The sequence below is a fragment of the Loxodonta africana genome, chromosome 8 (assembly GCF_030014295.1).
Source record: "Loxodonta africana isolate mLoxAfr1 chromosome 8, mLoxAfr1.hap2, whole genome shotgun sequence".
NCBI classification, from domain to species: Eukaryota; Metazoa; Chordata; class Mammalia; order Proboscidea; family Elephantidae; genus Loxodonta; species Loxodonta africana.
In genome coordinates this window covers 123,613,138-123,632,289 of record NC_087349.1, presented here as the reverse complement: position 1 = coordinate 123,632,289, position 19,152 = coordinate 123,613,138, and the positions used below count along the sequence as shown (strand labels likewise).

The window sequence follows — 19,152 nt, the reverse complement described above, 5'->3', positions numbered from 1 at the left end:
GCAACATGAATTCCAATCTCCCATCCAGTGACAGGTGATTCATCCCTCACTCCCCATGTCCTCTCCCATTTGTGCAGTCCTCATCTTTATTTCATGAATATTTTATCCCCAGAGCAATGGTTTCACATCCCCCATAAATCTCCCGGGTGGCTCTGTACTGCATGCCCGGAACTTAGTGCACTCACCTGCATTGGTTAACTACATAATCGCCTGATTCCTTACAAAAAAAAAAAAAAAATGACCTCAAGTCCCCATGAATATTAAGAGGTTGAACGCACATTACTACATCTCCTTAAGTAGGTGGCGATGAGCATCCACACTCTCAAGATACCCAGCGCGAGCCATTACACACCACTGGGGCTCCACCCAAAGATGGGCTCTCGAGGTGTAAGAAATATGGCCAAAGCCCCCAAATGAAACATCCTGAGAGTAAGCAGACGCCCTCACCTAATTGCAAATGTTGCTCCATAAAACATGCAACCAGAGCACAGAGTAGTTCTCGATTAAACGCTGTCATTATTCCTCAAAGGTTTTAAAGACCTGCTGTAAAAAGCTGTTTTTTGAACCTCTCTCCTAGTTCCTATCCCTACAAGATGAGTTCAAGCCCCTTAGCTGGGCATTTACAGTTCTCCTGAGCTCGGTCCTGCTTCCTGCAGCCTCTTCCACTCACATCTTCCTGTGCCCACCCTCCGGCCCTGGTGCTCCAGGAAGTGTTCTGTTAACTTTGACCTCTGTGCTGTTTGCCCTGCCAGAAATGCAATTCCAATCTCCTCTCCAGCTATGTGAGTGCTTCAATCCTTCAGGTCTAACAACCCCAGCCCACAGGAGTCTTCCTAAGGAGCAGTCTCGCCCCTATAGCCCCACATGCCCTGGCTGGGCTGGGCTGGCCTCTGGGCTCTCCAACACCCATCAACCACTCAGGACAGCCTGATCAGCAGCACAGAGCCTGCCTGGGCACTCTGCCACAGCTGTCCATGTGATGGTAAGCTCCTTGAGGACAGAGGCTGGGTCCATACAAGCATGCTTTTATTAAAAGACTAGGGGAGGAAGGGAGGGAGAAAGAAATTTCAGTGAAAATCAAAAACCCATAAAAATAGGAAAAGATGGAATGCTTCCTTCATTCACCATGTCGCCCTCCTCAGCCACACCAAGGAGCTAGGGGAAAGGCAGGCCGGGCACTTTCAGACGAGCGGCCTAGTGAGCCTAAAGTGGAGCTTCCACCTGCCTCTTCTCGGTCCGCATTCCCAGCCCGAAGCGGTTGGCAGTGGGCTCAGAGAGCCCCACGTTTTCCAGGCAGGACTGATATGTTTGTTCTGTCATACCTGAGGTCCTGGGCTTATGCAGAGGACACAAAGGAAGATAAGCTGCTTCCCCTGGCAAGCAGGAACTATTCCTCACTGCTAGGCCATCTCTTGATCTCGCTATCTTTCTCTTTTTCCACCTCTACCTCCTGTCTTTCTCTCTCCGGCAAACAATCTGTGATGATAAATTTTATGTGTCAACTTGGCTCGGCTACAGTGCACATTTTTGGCATCAAAAACTAGTCTAGAGGTTGCTCTGCAGTTACTCTGTAGATGTGATTAACATTTACAATCAGTGAACTGTAAGTAAAGCAAATTAACCTCCATAATGTGGGTGGGCCCATCAGTTGAAGTCCTTAAGAGCAAAAACTGAGGTTTCCTGAGGGAGAAGAATTCTGCCTCAAGGCTATAAATAGACATTCTGATGGAGTTTCCAGACCTACATATCCTGGACACAAGACTGCCTGAGTTTTTAGCCTACAGATTTTAAACTTGCCAGCACCCACATCACATAAACCAATTCCTTAAAATAAATCTCTCTCTCTCCTCCTTTCCTTCCTTCCTTACCCCCTCCTTCCTTTCTGCCGTGACAATTAACTCTGTCTGGGCTTTCAAGTCTGGACCTATGGGAGTGAAGGGACATGACTAGAAGGGGACATAGACTTCCAAATTACAGGAAGGATGCCATCTTCCTACACTGGCATTCAGGGGATGTTCTGGAGGGCCAAGTCTGAGCCTGTGTCCCCATGCCCTCTGTCTTAGTCATCTAGTGCTGCTCTAACAGAAATACCACAAGTAGATGGCTTTAACAAAGAGAAATTTATTCTCTCACAGTCTAGTAGGCTACAAGTCCAAATTCAGGGCTCAGGCTCCCAAGGAAGGTTTTTACTTTCTGCGGGCTCTTGAGGAAGCGTTGGAGAGCCCCAGAGGGTATGGGAGACCAAGACTTTTCATTCTCTTGCATGGGAGTACACAGAAGGCAGAAGAGGAAGGCGCTGCCTCAGAACATTGCAAATGGGCTGAGCCACGCAGCGGCCCCTGCAGTGAGAGAAATACGATGGCAGAGAACTCACAGTCTAGTGTGGGTGTACAGTCTGCAGGGGAGGTGGGGTGCCCATCTCTGTGGGACTGCATTCCATACAGCCACCCAGGCCACAGAGAAGGGGATGGTGCCACTCCCGCCAGCGGACCGCCACCCTTTTTGGGTCTGATGTAGGCTGCTTTACTGCCTCTTGTTTGAGATTTGTATCTGTTTGCACCAACAGAATCAACAAGTGGGGCAGTGGTTCTGGAAGTGCCTGAGGTATATTAGCACACAGTGACAGCCCTCAGGTAGAGTGGCTGGGCCAATGCTGCCTGTGTCTGGCTGAGCGGCACTTTCTGCCACCCTCTCTTACAGGAACTGTCTCCAAGGAACCTTGGGGAAGCCTTCATTTCCAAAGAAATGGAGCTTGAAGAAGAACAAAAATCTGCCAGGAAGGAAGTCCTGAGGGGCAGAGGCAGCTCATGGTCAGCAAGGTGTGGAGAATAGCAGTCCCCTGACCCGAGGTCTGGACAGAGCCACCACAGTCTGTGCACTGGGTGGGCCCTGGAGGGAAAGAGGAAGGCTGGGCCCTGCCAGGCAGGAGGTAGAGGGGAGGAGGGGTAGTGGAGGGGCAAGGATCCCCTGGCACTCCACGGAAGGCAACCAGAACCGGGAAGAATGGGCTTCTCTTTTATCTCTTAAGCTGTTCTCTCCAGGTCAGGGTGGAGGCACATGGGCAGGGCAGGATGGGTAGGAGCTCCTGGTACTGTCCGGGGGTATGTGTGCAACAGATAAATATAGGACTTTAGTGGCCACGATCAGCACCTTGGCACATGAAAGTGTCCCGTACATTTGATCTCCTGCTTTCAAGACAATGAAGCAGTAACACAACCCTACAATGTAAAACACAATCTCTGTCTCCAACAACATGACTTGGGTATAAACTAACAGTGAGAACCACCCCCCCTCCCCGAATGGCCCCGTGTGACTTCCCCCTCTCTTGGCTCATGATGGGGACACAGTGTCCATGCACAGACCTCTTTGGGGGTCTCCTGATGGCACCTGTTACTATTCCACCACAATTCCAAGGCAGCCACCAGGCAGGCGAGGAGAAGGCCAATGGCCAGGATGCAGAAGACTCCAGCAAAGCTGTGCAGCTTGAGCGACTTGCCGTCGGCCTGGGCATTGGTGTGGCTGGTGAGGTCACAGCGACCCGAGTATGGCCACCACTTCTGCTTGAGCACATCGAGGTCACCTGTGTCCTGCAGCTCCAGGATCCTGCAAGATACAACCCAGGTCAACTGCATCCATGGGCACCTTCCACATGGCTGCCCCACCTTCCCCCGAGGACAAGTTGAAGCCATCATAGCCATTGTCAGCCCCAGCTTTCCTGGTCCAATTCATCTCCACACTGAAGACATACAGCTCTTCCCGAACACAAACTGAATTTCATCACCACCGTCTTCAAAAGCCTAGGTGCCCTCTCCCAGCCAGTCCCATCGCCGACCAGCATGTCCAAAGTTTATAACAAGACACATATGGCCCTTCACATGGGTCCTGGTGCAAGCACACTGCTCAGAATAAACCTGGCAGAGGTAGAATGAGGAAGACAAAACTTACCTTGAGGATCAGAATGGTTATACATACAAAAGCACTAGTCTGCAAACTTCATAAGTATATCCCAAGTCTCTCCCACTAGGAGTCACCAAGTCATGCACCTATTCATTTGATTTGAGGAGCATCTGCACGGTACCAAACGTCCATGGTCAACACCGGCGACCTTCCCATCTAGAGACACGAGTGTGGGTATTTCAAGTATACAAATTAACATATAGAGAAAAGCTGTAGAAATCCAATTCAATGGAAGTATAGTGTACTAGAAGTAGTATCTGCATGGGGGGGGAATGTTAAATTGCAGGAGTTGGGAAGTCCTCACTGAAAAGTGACAGGTGAATGGAAACCTGAAGGATAATTACTCATACATTAGCTCACACTCATCTAGCATGTTCTATGTGTCAGGGAGCTTACAAATAGTGTTTAATCCTCACGTTAACCCTCTGAGATGGCTATTTCTGTTTTCTCTATTTTTACAATGAAGGAAATTGAGGCACAGAGAGGGGAAATATTTTGCCAAAGATATTTGGTAGTTGGCAGGGTTTGCATTCAGCAAGGGCTGGCAGACACTGGAGACTGGAACCGTGTTTGAGAGTCTTGTCTGGAGTAAGTTCTAGAAGTGTCTGAGAAGCTGATACATAGCCTGTGAGGCTGTCGAGCAATAGTGAGGAGGAGGATGGTGTGTGATGAAGATGGCGAAGCAGATAGAGGCCTAGAACATATGGGATCTCGCAAGTCATGAGAGGGAGTCTGGCATGTATCTCAAGTACAACGGCAGGGCCACCCCCACTGCTTCTGCATGCCCCAGTTAGGTGGCTGGATGGCAGTGCACATTTGTCACTGCATTTCGTAGGCACCTCAGTAATCCAGGGATCTAAACATGAGCCAGCGGTTGCTTACAGCTCCCAGGCCACTCGCACTCATTTGGGAAAGAGGCTCTTGACACCTGGCCCAGGGTGATGCACTCAGCTGACCACACTGCAGGTACCTCTTAGGTGTGAACAGTCAGAGATGACAAGGTCTTTATACCCGGAAGGAGCTCTCCTTTGCTGAGCTGAACAGTCTCTCCGTGGACCTGCATCACAGGCAAGATATGCTGACAGGCATGAGGTTGAGCTCAATTACACACATGGGCTGGGGACTTCAGGGGGGCGGGGGGTAGGTGGCAGCCCAGAGTGGTCCCCTGACCTGTCAGCATCAGGGGCCCAGTGTGGTATGCCTTCAGACTACTCTCTGCAGTCTCTTGCTGGCTGGGAACAGCCTGGGGTGGAGGCACCAGGCTTCAGCTGGTTGTCCCGGACAAGCCACTTGCTCTTCCTCAACCTCAGCTTCCTTCTCTGAGCATAGACCAAGTGTGCCCACTAGATGAGCAGGCCCTTTGGACAGGGCCCATGCATGCCCTGGGCCTGCACAGTGGCTGCCACAACTCTGGTCCTCCAGGGATGTTTGTTGCATCAATAAATGTATAAAGAAATCAATTGAATAATGAAGACAACTGAACTAAGGTGGCCGTGGTGAGGACTGAACGAGATAATGTCTGCTAGATGCCCAGGGCACAGATCAGCATACAAGTCTCAGGACGTGGCTGTGCACACAGCCTTGGCTGTTGAGATAAGTATGTGTCTTACATGTGCACCTGTGTGCTCGGTGTTGGGCTTGAGTACAACTTAGCACCACGGATCGCATACACCACACATCGCATAAGCAACAGGGCAGGCTCAGCATGGCGCTGCCTCTGCGTGGCTCATAGTATCACAGGAGGCTGCACATCTGTGCATCCACTGACTTGCCTGACCAGCAGCCACTAACTAAGCCCCTGCCAGCAGGGAGGAGCAGGCAGGACCCATGGCACTTACAGCAGCCCAGAGCCAAGTATGCACGAAGTCGCAGGGTCTTTGAGAAGACTCAGAGTGACTTACTGGCCATGTAGAGAGAGACAGCAGAGCTCCATGTCCATCAGCACAGACCCTGCTCTGATGGATATCAGCTCAGATTCAGACTCCACCTTCACACGAGCCATGTGACCCTGGGGCAGTTATTAGACTTCTCAGCCTTAGGGCTCTTATCACTAAAATCTGGGGTTATGATAAGTGTATCCACTTTACAGGATTATTGTGATAAAATGAAAAGGAGCCAGGCAGATATCCTGGCCAGGAGTAAATGCTCAGCCGAAAAAGGTTGTACACGTGTGTTCATTGAAGCATTATCCACAATAGCCCAAGGTGGAAACAGTCTAAATCCATCAACAGATAAATGGATAAATGAAACATGGTACATACATACAACGTAATATGACTCGGCCATAAAGAGAAATGAAGTTCCAGCACGTGCTACAGCATGGGTAAGCCTTAAAAACATTATGCTGGATGAAATAAGGCAGTCACAGAAGGACAGGTATTGTATGATCCCACTTATATGAAATGTCTGGAATAGGCAAGTGTACGGACACCAAAGTTTAATAGTGCTCACCAGGGCAGGAGGGAGAGGGAAGGTGGGCTCCGTGCGGAGGGGACACTGAGCTTCTGTTAGTGGTGATGGAAAAATGTGGGGACAGCTAACGGTGATGGCTAAACCACGTGATAAGCATAACGAAGGTCACCACACTGTACATGTGAAGGTTTCTGAAGTAGTAAATGTTTTGTTAGACGTATATGTACCATATTTTTAATGCTAATTAAAAAGAAAAAATCAGGTGGCTAGTTACATAGCTGGTAAACTCTATGACCACATGGACAGAGCCAGAGCAGCCATGGGGGGCCAGCATTGACATGGCCCATCTTTGTTGAGAACATAGAAAGGACTGATCACCTTCCATTGTTTTTACCCCCTAACAGCCTGGTTGCATAGTGATTAAGAGCTACAGCTGCTAACCAAAAGGTCAGCAGTTCAAATCCACCAGGCACTCTTTAGAAACCATATGGGGCAGTTCTACTCTGTCCTATATGGTCGCTATGAGTTGGAATTGACTCGATGGCAATGGTTTTGGAATAGCCTGCAGAGTAGTTCTTATGTCTAAATTATGTATTGAAAACCTGAGGCTCAGAGACTACACGACTTGCTCACGGTTGCAATTAGCAAGTGGAAAAGCTGCTCTTCAAATCTAGTTCGTCCTGGCCCTGGAGGCCACATTCTTTCCAAAATACCAGGCTGCTGTGTGTGGGCAGCCTGTTCTCTGAGGTCAGGTTCTGGCTGGGGGTACCGTGAGTCTCAACAGGGGCATGGCCGTGGTGTTGGGTCCCAGCTCCACCACTCACTCACTGCAGCGTCAGGCAAGCTGCTCAATTTTGCTGACACTTGTCGTTATCTTGCTCCTTATAACTGTATGTAGGTTTATGTCCTATCCTATTCCAGAAAGAATGCAAGGCAATTGATAGGAAAACACAGAATAAAACAAAACCAAACAGAAAAGGAACTGTAAATATGGAAGAAACAGAAGAAAGATAAACGAAGTTATGGGCACAGAATGATGCCTGGAATGAGGCTAAACTAGCGCACACCATAATCATCTATACTCTTGCTCACGGAGGCCACCAGAGTGATAATAACCGCTTCCTGAAGCTGGTTGTTCTTTTTCCAGACAGATATAATTGCAGGTGCTTTCCTTTATCCAATAGTTGTGGAGCCTGCTACCCAGTAGGTGCTCAATAAACGGCTATTAAGTTGCTAAACATTTATTGAATGTCCACTCTGGGCACCGTGGTCTGCAAACTTGTTCTAGCACTTAGCCCCTCCCACACACTTGCACATGCATCAGTATACAGCCTGCAGCCTACACGGCCTGTCTTTGGCCAGAGTAAGGCAGTGTATTCATACTTGAGGAAATAACTTAGCTCCCGGGACTAAGAAAAGGTTACCGCAACTGCATAAGGCTGGCATTTGCTATTTACACAGGATGCTTTGCGCAAATGGCATGTGGCCTTGCTTCCTGGGCTTGCCCTCACCCTCCTCTGTGGCATGCCCCAGCTGAGAGCCACTCACTGTTCCATGTGCACCATAAACGGAGCCTCTAAAGAGACACTGGCAGCAGTAACTTGGGAGCCTGAGGTCTGAGTGTTCCCCAAAAACCAAACACCTGTTTGCAGGATGATGGATGCTTCCAGCCCAGGAGGGCTGCTCCGTGGAGGCAGATGGCAGGGTCAGCACAGACCACCAGAGACATTTGCTTATGGTCACAGAGAACACATATTTTGATGAAAGCACAAGTAATAAATCCCTTCTTGCCAGAATGACAAGGCAACTGGACCAGCCACTTTTGCTTAGTGCCACCACTGGGGTGAGGAGAACAGTGCTGAGAGAGATTTTGACCACAGACCCCAGGGTCAGGCTAGTTCCAAGACAAGTTGCTTCTCCAGACTCCATAACACCCACACTGGCCCTGGTCACATCTAATTCCTTCTGCACTGGCAAGTCTTAAGACGGTTGATGTTAACAGCCATGTCCCTCCCAAGTCCTCTCCTCCTTCTCAGATTTTCTCCAGGCCTCCTATGACTCAATTGGACTCCTCCTCCCCATCATTGTTTAACAACCCAGCTGAGAACCCAGCTCCCTGGTCAAAGTTGGTTCTTCTCTCCCTTTCCAGTGAGTCCGTGTTCCCGGTACCAGGCTCACAGGGGACATCTGAGCTATGCCAATACCTGGGGACCACACCCTCCCTTGTAGGGACTAACTGCCTCTGTGAATGCTGTCTTGGAGCATCTTAGCCATCTTGGCGTTGCTGCTGCCTTGGCCCTATGGGCCCCCTTACCATCTGGCTAGAGATGCTTATAGGTTGATTGTCTGTGGGATCACCTTGAGCCTCCCCTAGTATAAATTTCAACAACACCATCACACTACAGATCCTGGAGAGATGCCATTCATTCACCACGCCCTGAGTTTGAGCGGTTGATAAATCACTCTCCTCCATCCCTCGTGTCACCTCTCCCCTCCATGGAGCAGAGGGAGGCACTGAAGGCAGATTTGATTAAATCTGAGAGAAAATCTGAAAGCCTCATTTAACTTAATTAGTTCTATCCCTTTCCCCTTTTGCAAACAAGTCTCTGCATGGACTGGCTGCAGCCCTGCCTCGGTGGCTCCTCCCTGGTGGGGCTTGTGGTCAGAACAGCAGCTGGGTCTGGACATCTGGGGGACGGAAGAGGGCAGATGTAGGACATGGTGATCCAGCGTGGACACAGTGCAGGGGTCAGGGGACCTGGGTTCTCTTCCCAACTCCGTCTGTAGCTGGCTGAGCACTCCTGGGGTACAAGGTACTGTCTCTGAATATCGGCAGGTTAAGCTTCAGGTGATCTCTATGACTCCTACATACCCAAATTGACTTTCCTCAGTTCTGGAATCCACAGCCCAGGCCTGGGCACCATGCCAACTTTTCACGTGGATGCCACATTTTGGATTTGAGGGGACTGAAGCAGCAGAGCCTGTTCTGAGGGTTCCTCCTGGGCTCTGTAGCGACACACTTCACCCCACTATGGATGCCACCTTGCAGACGTGTGAGCGGGGTCCAGGTTTTGGGCACCCACGGGGAGACCAGAACACCTGATGGCAGGATGGCTACTACCTGGGAGAGGGCTCCTAATCTTGCAAGTTCCCTTCCCTTCCTCCTTCTCATGCTAACACCAAGCCTACTAGCCCAGGACAAAGGTTAGCTTCCCAGGGAGAAAATGAGGTGGGATAATGACAGGATATTTTTCTCAAGGAGGCTGGCCAGGTGTCCCAACAAAGCACCCAAAGATTTGGTTATGTCCAAGGGCCCAGAGAAGCTCTGGCTCCATGCATAGACATGCACCAGCAGCTCACATGGGAAGTTAAACTGACAAGTGCAAACCGAACACACTGTACTCATTTCTGGAGGAGGGTGTCCTGTGGCTTGGTTCTGGTTAGAACACTCTTGTCCCTGCAGTCTCTTCCTTCCCCCCAACACCCCTGCCAGTTGCTAGTATAAAGTCACCAGAAGGCTGAATTAATTCACAGAAGATTCTTGGGAATCTGGATTCCCACCTGGGGAGGATGGCGAGAAGGCAGGAACAAGGGACTGTTTGTTGTCAGCAGTGCAGGGCCAGGCCCCCTCCCAGCCCCAGCAGAGAGCAGCCCTGTTAGCCAGGAAGCTCCTGGCTCAGTCAGCACCCCTCCCCCAACCATGTCCCCATGATCACGAGATATTCTGCCCCTCTGATTCACTTTTTTTCAAGTCTCCACATTGACTATTTCCACTTTGAAGATACATTTATCTTTAAAATTGGTTGTTAGGACCTTGCCAGCAGAGCCTATTAATTATTTACTTAATCTAGAATTAATGGGACTATCTGCCTAAAGCCTACTCATCCTTTAGGCTCAGGTGTCACCTCCTCCAGGAAGTTCCCTCTGGTCTCCCCTGTCAGGTCAGGTGCCCTCCTCTGCCCTTCCCCCATTATTATCTGTGATAGCCTTGCATATTCACGTCACAGCATCCACCTGAACTAAACACCTTCATAGAAAGGGTCCAGCAAGCCCCAAGCCCATTGCCGTTGAGTCGATTCCAACTCATAGCGACCCTATAGGGACCACATGTTCTCTTTTTATCCCAGTGTCTAGCACAGGGCCTAGCTGGGGTGGGGGTGGAGAAAGGGCTGGCACGTGGATGTTAGGAAAATATGATGAAGAAATGAGTTTTGCCGGCTCTCATCTCTAAGAGAAGGTCATTCTCCACCCCCCGGCACAAAGGTTTCTGGCGTTGTGGTATGGCTTGCCTACCTCTGAGAGAAGAGGTCCCTGTAGGGGCTGCCATGCTGCAGGGCGATGCCATAGCCCTTGCTGCTGATGCTGTTGCCAATGACGGTCACAGAGCAGTCGTCGTCTGTCAGGGCCGCGTACTCCACCACGGCCACATCCCACAGGAAGGCATAGTTCCCCTTCTTCGCCTGAAAGATCAAAATCACGTAGGGTCACCCAGCTGGCCTGTTGCATTAGTTTTGAGTGGTGAGGCATCTAGATGGTGGGATGTGAAGGGCCCGTCCTAAATTGTCCTCCAGCCCGTCAGCCAGTGACGGCAAACTCTCCCCTTATTGTCTGCCCTGCAATCCTACCACTGATGGAAGCCACTCATTTGCTTAGACATAAAAGGACGAGGCACTGTCTCCAGTAGATTCTGGCTCATTCGACCAGAAAAAGACAGAAAGAAGAGCTGGAGGCTGCTCCAAGATGAGCCTTCTCATCATAGACCCTGGATCCATTGCTCACATTGGCCAGCCCGCCCTTCGAGATTGCAGAAAGTCCAACCCCAAGTGGTTGATGTAGGGAAGGGTACTTTTCAAGTCAAAGACATAGTGAGAGCATAATATAAAGGTGAGGGAGAGGGCTACCCTGAAGAACTGTGCCAAGGGGATGGGGAGGATAACACTGAGATAAACTTCATTCACTTAGTATTTCTACTTAGAACTTGATCGAGCTCTGCTATGGGTGAATGTGAGAAAGGGCTCCACTCAATGGCCTTAACTTAACCTACGGCCTGCTCCCCGGCATTCACACAATTTGCCCAATGACCTTGTAACAAATGACACACCAGTGTTACCCATAGACTTTTACCTCAGGGAACCATCCAGGTATTACACCAAAGCCTCATTCCTCAGCCAATCTATGAGCTGGAATCAACTCCATGGCAAGGCTGTTATTTATTATTTATTTATTTAAGGACTTTGACCCAAGTTGCAAAATTACACAAATCTCTCTCCCTCCACATGGGAAGGTAACGGTCTTCAAAAAAAAATTCCCTCTCTGGCAATCAAGCTTTCTCACTAAAAGACAGAAATTTTCAACCTCTTAGTAAACCAGTTCCTCATCAAAATGTTGACTTATGACCTAATATTTGGCTTTACTTAGATTTTGGATCATTTCACATCTATGCTCGCAATTCGGCATGACAACCAGACGTTATTCTTACAATTTCTAAAGGGCATGTTGTGTTAAAGAAACAATTAAGATCGGGTTCATTTCTACCTTTCAGGTGATATACAGGAAAAAGAAAAAAATGAGCTAGCTCTGATCAAGTGGAAACTGACGCTATCTAAGGCCAGCTTGGACATTCTTGGATTCTTTTAAGCCCAGGCACTTGTGGCTTCTGTTTGGGCTTGGGGACTAGTGAGCACAGCTACGTTTATAGCACTGCTGGCCTGAGCTGAGAAGGCAGGAAACATACAGGAGGGAAGTTTCTGGAAATTTCTCTGTCCTCAGATTTCCTGTGCTTCTAAGCAGCAAAATAGAAGAGACAAAAAGAAGTTCTCTTTCTTGACCTGCTGCATGGCCCCAGACATTTTATCTCCCTATTTGAAAGAAGGGGAGGCATTTATTCCGATATTTCTGTACATATGCTTGAGGAAGATGTGGCTGGACCCCTAGCCCATCTTCCAGAGTTGGAGTCAGGAGGACCTGAAGACTGATGCGAATGGAATCTACATCTCCCGCTGCAGCAGGACAGAGCAGATTCCACCTGACCTTGGATGAGCTGGTGTCCACGCAAGCACATCTGGCCTTACGCTTAGGAGGTACTCTCCACTCCCAACACCATCCTCACTTCCTCAGCATCCCAGAGCTTCAGAGACCCCCCTCTCTATTTCAAAGCCCCACCGCTGAGTTAAATGCAACACAAAGAACTCCCCTAGACTTCAAAAGCCCATTGGTTTCCAGGAAAACTTTCTGGATGTTGCAGATGTCCCATCTCCTAGTCTCCTGGTGTGTCACAGACTCTGTTTAAGCCAAGCTTCTTATCTATTCCCCAGCTTCACTGTGAGAGCATTTCTATTCCTCCTCCATTTTCCATCCCCACAGCTCCATTTCAGAGACATCTCACAATTTGAGACACCTGTCATTTCCTATTGATACCAGTTGCTCCTTTGTGTCGATTTTTTTTTTTCCCTGTCTCTTGGGAAGACAGAGTATAGTCAGGAATCTAGCATCCTCTTGACCTCTTCCCCACTGTGTGCCACTGGCTGGCACCCACAGTGAGAGAAGGGTGAACACAGCCCCCTTCCTGCAGGCACCCTGGTATCCTGGTCAGGTGACACAATGTGTCTTTAGAGTTTGCTATTGTTGCCCCTTGCTTTCCATATCAGCTCATTCTTCATTGTGCTTGCTGGTGCTGTCCTTTCCCCACTTCCCAGGTGGCAGTGGAGAGCTAGGGAGGACCATATTTGAGAGAAGGCACTATAGGCAGAGAGATATTTACAAATGGAAGGATGAGATTTATTTTGTAATACCTAAAAGACACAAGAGATGCCACAGATTGATGTGGTTAATTAATATTTGACAAGGGTGCTAAATCCATCCAATAGGTAAGTAATAAACCCAGTGCTGTTGAGTCAATTCCAACTCAGAGCGACCCTATAGGACAGAGTAGAACTGCCCCATAGAGTTTCCAAGGAGCGCCTGGCAGATTCGAACTGCCGACCCCTTGGTTAGCAGCTATAGCACTTAACCACTACGGCACCAGGGTAAGTAATAGTCTCTTTAATAAATGGTGCTGGGGCATCTGGATTTCCACATACAAAAGAGTGAAGTTAGACCCATACCTCACACCGTATATAAAAACTAACACGTAATGGATCAAATGCCTAAATGTATGACCTAAAACAATAAAATTCTTAGGAGAAAACATAGGGTAATGCTTCAGGACCTAGTCTTCAACAGTAGTAGATCCTTAGATTTGACACCAAAAGCACAAGCAACAAAAGACAAAATAGATAAATGGGATCTCAAAAAAATGAAAAACATCTGCACATCAAAGGGCTTTATTAACTAGACAAAAATAATATCTACACACTGAGAGAAAATTCTAGGGAAACATATATCAGGTAAGGGTTTAATAGCCAGAACATTTAGAACTCCTACAACTTAGAAAGAAAAAGACAAAAAAATAAAAAAAAAAAAAAATGGGCAAAGTACTGAGTAGACTTTTCACGAAGAGGATATACAAATGTCCAACAAGCACACGAAAAGATGCTCAATGTCATCAGCCTGAACTCTTAACCCCTGGCACCATCAGAGCTCCCCATTAACCACTCAAAAAAAAGTTGCCTTTGAATCAATTCTGATTCACAGTGACCCTATAGGAGTAGAACTGCCCTATAGGGTTTCCAAGGGGCAGCTGGTGGATTCAAACTGCCAACCTTTTGGTTACCAGCTGATCTCTTAACCATTATGCCACCAGGGCTCCAGCCATTAACCACTAGGGAGATGCAAATCAAAATTACAATGAGATACCACTTCATCCCCACTAGGATGCTAACATCAAAGAAACAGAAAATATCAAATGTTGGAGAGGATGTATAGAAATCAGAACCCTCACCCGTTGCTAGAGGGACTGCAAAATAACACAGCCACTGTGAAAACACTTTAGTGGTTCCTCAAAAAGTTAAACAGAACTACCATCTGACCTAGGACTCCGAGTCCTAAGTATGTACCCAGGAGACTTGAAAGCAGCAACGCGAACAGGCACATGTACACCAGTGTTCACTGTAGCACTGTTCACAATAACCAAAAGGCGTAAACAACTCAAATGTCTACCCATAAATGAACGGATAAACAAAACGTGATATATACATATAATAGAGTATTATCCAGCCTTAAGGAGATATAAAGTTCTAACACATGTCAAAACGTAGATAAACCTTAAAAATATCACGTTGAGTGAAATAAGTCAATGACAAAAGGATAAATATTGTATGATCTCACTAGTATGAAATATCTACAGCCCTGGTGGCACAGTAGTTAAGAGCTCAGGCTGCTAACCAAAAGGTTGGCAGTTCGAATCCACCACCTGGTCCTTGGAAACCCTATGGGGCAGTTCAACTGTCCTATAGGATCCCCACGAGTCGGAATTGACTGGACTTTTTTTTTTTTTTTGGTAGAATAGGCAAATGTATAGAGATCAGAGTTTGGATACTGGGGCAGGAGGGAGGAGGTAAAGGGCTTATCCTTATCCAGGAAGCGATGAGTTTCTGTTCATGGTGGTAGAAAATCTGGCAATAGGTATGGGCGACGGTTGCACAGTACGGTGGATGTAATTGGTGTAACTGAATTGTGTATGTGAAGAGTGGTGAATCGGCAAACGTTGTATTATCTATATCTTAATAACAATAAAAACATGAAGCAGGACCAAAACAACAAACACCATATATTTCACCTCTTTAAATTATCTGTGACAGACTGGCTCATTTATAACATCAAATGTACTCTGAAATTTCAATCACTGCCCTACCACGTACAAGGACTGGGAATGTGGCAGGAGCCAGGGCCCATTGAAACAGCCAAGCCTTCCCCAAGCACTGGGCTCTATGCAGAGCCTGAGGCAGACAGAAATCAGCCAAGTTCCCAGCTCCTTTTGCCTCCAGAGAGCCCTGCAGGACTAGGTCCGGGAACCTGGGATTCTACCACAGTTTTCGTCCAGGAGCTGTTGATGACATTTGCAGACTAAGCAAGCAGAAGTCCAAAAGCTGATACAGGCTAGAAATATAATTTGAACACTTCTACAGTGTTTTGTTTTAATGGATAAAATCTGCTGTTTGTGAGCTTGTGGCAAAATGGGCAGAGTCCTTCATGGCTATTGACATCACAGAATAACACAAGCCTTTGGGAAGTAATGAGAAAATAATAACGTGAACATTTTAAAATGCTAATATCATTTACTCTAGGACATTGGAAGTTTAACCTGGAAAGTAATCCAAATGTATCTAAATGGTAAGACAAATATTTTAAATCTAGGTTTAATATAAAGTAAAAATTGAAACAGTTTAAATATCCAATATTAGGGAAATAATTTATTAATTATGGTACACCAATGTGATGGGTTTTATGCAACAGACAGTAACTATAAAGGCTACGCAGAAACAGTTATATACATATATGGGTGCATATATACATAAATGAAAGCAGCAGAAAACAATATGATGGAGGCACTGTTCTGCATACATGCAAAATGCAGTATGCCAAAGGTTGACAGGATTGTTACGTAAGGGGGCAAGATTAGTGATGGCTCCTAGGAAATTTTTATTAAAACGTTTCTTTAATCTCGCTACACAGTCCATGCTATCATACACGGCATAGGCACAAAATCCAATCTGCACCCCCGCACGCCCCTGGCCCTCCTGGACTGGTGCTCTTGTCCGTTGACAGAAAGGCCAACAGCCTGATGGAGTTGGCAAACTTCCCCCATTGAGCACCCAAGCCCTTGGGGCAGTCTTCCTTACACCCCCGGCCTGCAGCTAAACACCCTGCTGCATTTCATTGTCCTCTTCCCTGGGGGGAAATCGTACTTGGTCTGGACATGAAAAGGATAGATGCGAGACGACTTCAGGGAAAGGAGGAAACACTGTGTTCAGTCAAGGGCATATGAGCATCTGTGCCCAGGATGCCAGGACAACAGAAGGTAGACTTTCTCCCAGCAAGCATCTTAGCACAAGCATATCTAACCCATCCCTGATAACCACTACCTCTCTACTCCCTGGCACACTGGAGTGCTGCAAAGAGAAGGGGATTGGGGCCCGGGAATGTCTGGCCCCTGTTCTGGAGTAGCCTACCTATATTTGGGGCAACACGATCTTCCTCTATTACTGGGGGAGGGCTGGCCACCATAAACACAGCAGGAGTGATGGGGCACACTGGACGGCTCCCTCTGCACTGCTCTGTGCTGGCAATAAAGTGAGATCACAGCTCCTCTCCTTGCCCCGTGGTTCTTCCAGTGGAAACCACTCGGAGTACAAACTTTCAGAGACATCAGCCTTTGAGGCAAGGAACCTCCCTATGCTCTTCTTTTCCAACCTAACTGCTTTTGAATAAGGGCTGCCACCACAGTGTGTTCCCCCAAAAGAGCACCTGTGTTGCAGACATCACACCTGAATGCAATCATAAGCCGAACACCTGCAAGTGTCAGGGTCTTCAGAAACTTGATTTTTTTTTTTTCATCCATGGAATAATTCTGAAGGACACAACCTTTATCGCCTTTTCCATATGAAGGAGCTGAGGCTCAGAAACACAAAAAGGCTTGGTCCGCACCTGCCCAAAGAGAGAATGGAGGAGGTCTGCCTGGCTCCAGGGAAGCCTGTGTTCTCCCCTCTTCCTCACCTGGATCTGTGGAGGAAATGCTCTGGTGATTGTGCCCTTGGGGCCTTTCTCAGGGGGCACTGCTAGTGACAGAACAACGTGAATGGCAGACCCTCTTTCCCCAGCTGTGCAAACAGAGGTGGTTTGCTGAACTGCCAGAAAACCCGTAGCAGGAGAACATGGGGCCTGCTTGGCCTCTAGATGGGGTTGTTAGCATACCTGGGACTCCTGGGAAAGCCAGCCCACTCTCCAATGCATTCACTGTCCACGGTGCTTGCTCAGTACCCCCGCTTGCTTCCACCCTGCACCCCAACAATGCTGAGGCTGGCCTTCTGAAGCACTCCGAGCCTTAGCTCCTATAGTCGTGTTAATACAATGTACCACTTTGCCACAGGCAGCCTGAACCCTGGCTACAGTGATGCCTGTATTATGCACTGTGCACATTACAAACTGCAACACTAAAACTCAGACCACCTGTGGAAAGAAGGTCGCTTTTATAGGACAATTTTACAGTCTGCTGATAGGAGCCTGGGCTGGCAGGATACTTCTGGGCTGGAGATTTGGTAGGGAGAGGGGAGAGCTGGATGCTTTTAAAATGTACATATGCAATATTCTGCACCACCCCTCCCCCCACGCCAGGGATATAGCCTGAGGAATTACTGAGTTTCTCAAAAGGTATATGTACAAAGATTTTCAGAGCAACACAATTTAAACTAGCCAGGGATTGGAAGCAATCTAAACAGTCAACAAGTGAGAACTAGGTAAATAAAATATTAGATGATGGAATATTATGTTATCATTAATAAGGTAATTTGTTGTTGTTGTTTTAACTATTTCTACATGTATAATTCAGTGACATTGTTTGCATTCTTAAAATTGTGTAGCAGTTCTGGCTATCCTTCTCCAAATGATTCCACCACCATTAACATAAACTCAATGCCTCCTAAGCAAAAATACTCCCTTTTCCCCTCCCTCCCACCCCTGGTAACACTGATAACTTTTGTTTCTACACATTTTTCTATCTCATGTAAGTGAGCTCATACAGACTTTGTCCTTTTGCAACTGACTTACCTCACTCAGCATCATGTTTTCAAGGTGCACCCATGTTGTGGCATGCATCAGAGTTCATATTAGTCTTTATGGCTGAGTACCACTTCATTGTATTTATGTATCACATTTTGTCTACCCATTCGATTGTGGTTGGGCATTTGGGTTGTTTCCACCTTTTGGCTATAGTGAAAAGCGTTGCAATGAACCCTGGTGTACAGGTTTCTGTTGGCATCCCGTCTTTCACTTCTTCTGGGCACATACGTAGGACTGTGATTCCTGGGTCATATGGTAGTTCTATGTTCAACTCTTTGAGGAAGCACCAAGCTGTCTTCCACAGTGGCTGTACCATTCAACAGCACTGGATGAGGGTTCCAAACATGATGTTTTAAAAAGAGCATTGAGGGCGGGGCCAAGATGGCGGACTAGGTGGACGCTACCTCGGATCCCTCTTGCAACAAAGACTTGGAAAAACAAGAGAATCGATCACACATATAACAATCTACGAACTCTGAACAACAAACACAGACTTAGAGACGGGGAACGAACAAATACGGGCAGACAGTGATCGTTTTCAGAACTAAGAGCCAGTGTACAGGCAAGTGACCTTCGGAGCCCGGGCTGGGGCAGAGTCCAGCGGGGCAGATGGCACAGACAAGGGGCCCAGCCCTACCCCTCCCCGAACCCATCCTGAGAGGAAGTCTAGCTGGTTGGTGCAGGCGGCGTAGCGGCGCAGCTGGTAGAAGAAACACCTGGGAGGCAGTGACTGATCTTGGAGCAGGGAGAACAGCGTCCCAGCCGGGGAGCCGTCCCACCAGGAGTTTGGCGGGAGGCGGGCAAGGCGCGAGCGTGGGGATCACCTATATTTCCCTAAAGTGACCCCGGCGGGGAGGCGCCCAGACGTTTGTGAGGGCCACGCCCACCCAGTTCGTGCGAGTGGTACGGTGCACCGGAGGGAGAAATCCCCGGGAGGAAGTGACTGGTCTTGGAGCGGGGAGAGCAGCGTCCCAGCCGGGGAGCCGTCCTGCCGGGATTCTGGCGGACGGGGGTGGAGCGTGAACGCTGGGATCAGCTCTATATTCTGTGGTGCTACACGCCTAGCTC

At 48.1% G+C, this 19,152-nt stretch overlaps 1 protein-coding gene across 1 annotated transcript in view; it reads right to left on the bottom strand.

The window, feature by feature from the left end:
- Window positions 1-19,152, bottom strand: part of GRID1 (glutamate ionotropic receptor delta type subunit 1) — a 986,611-nt gene that overhangs the window by 7,624 nt on the left and 959,835 nt on the right. Inside the window, exons 14-15 of the mRNA XM_064290308.1 lie at window positions 10,663-10,829; window positions 3,363-3,603 (exon numbers count right to left, since the gene is read on the bottom strand). Of these exons, the coding sequence (XP_064146378.1) occupies window positions 3,363-3,603; window positions 10,663-10,829 (408 nt within the window). The remainder of the gene's footprint in view (window positions 1-3,362; window positions 3,604-10,662; window positions 10,830-19,152) is intronic.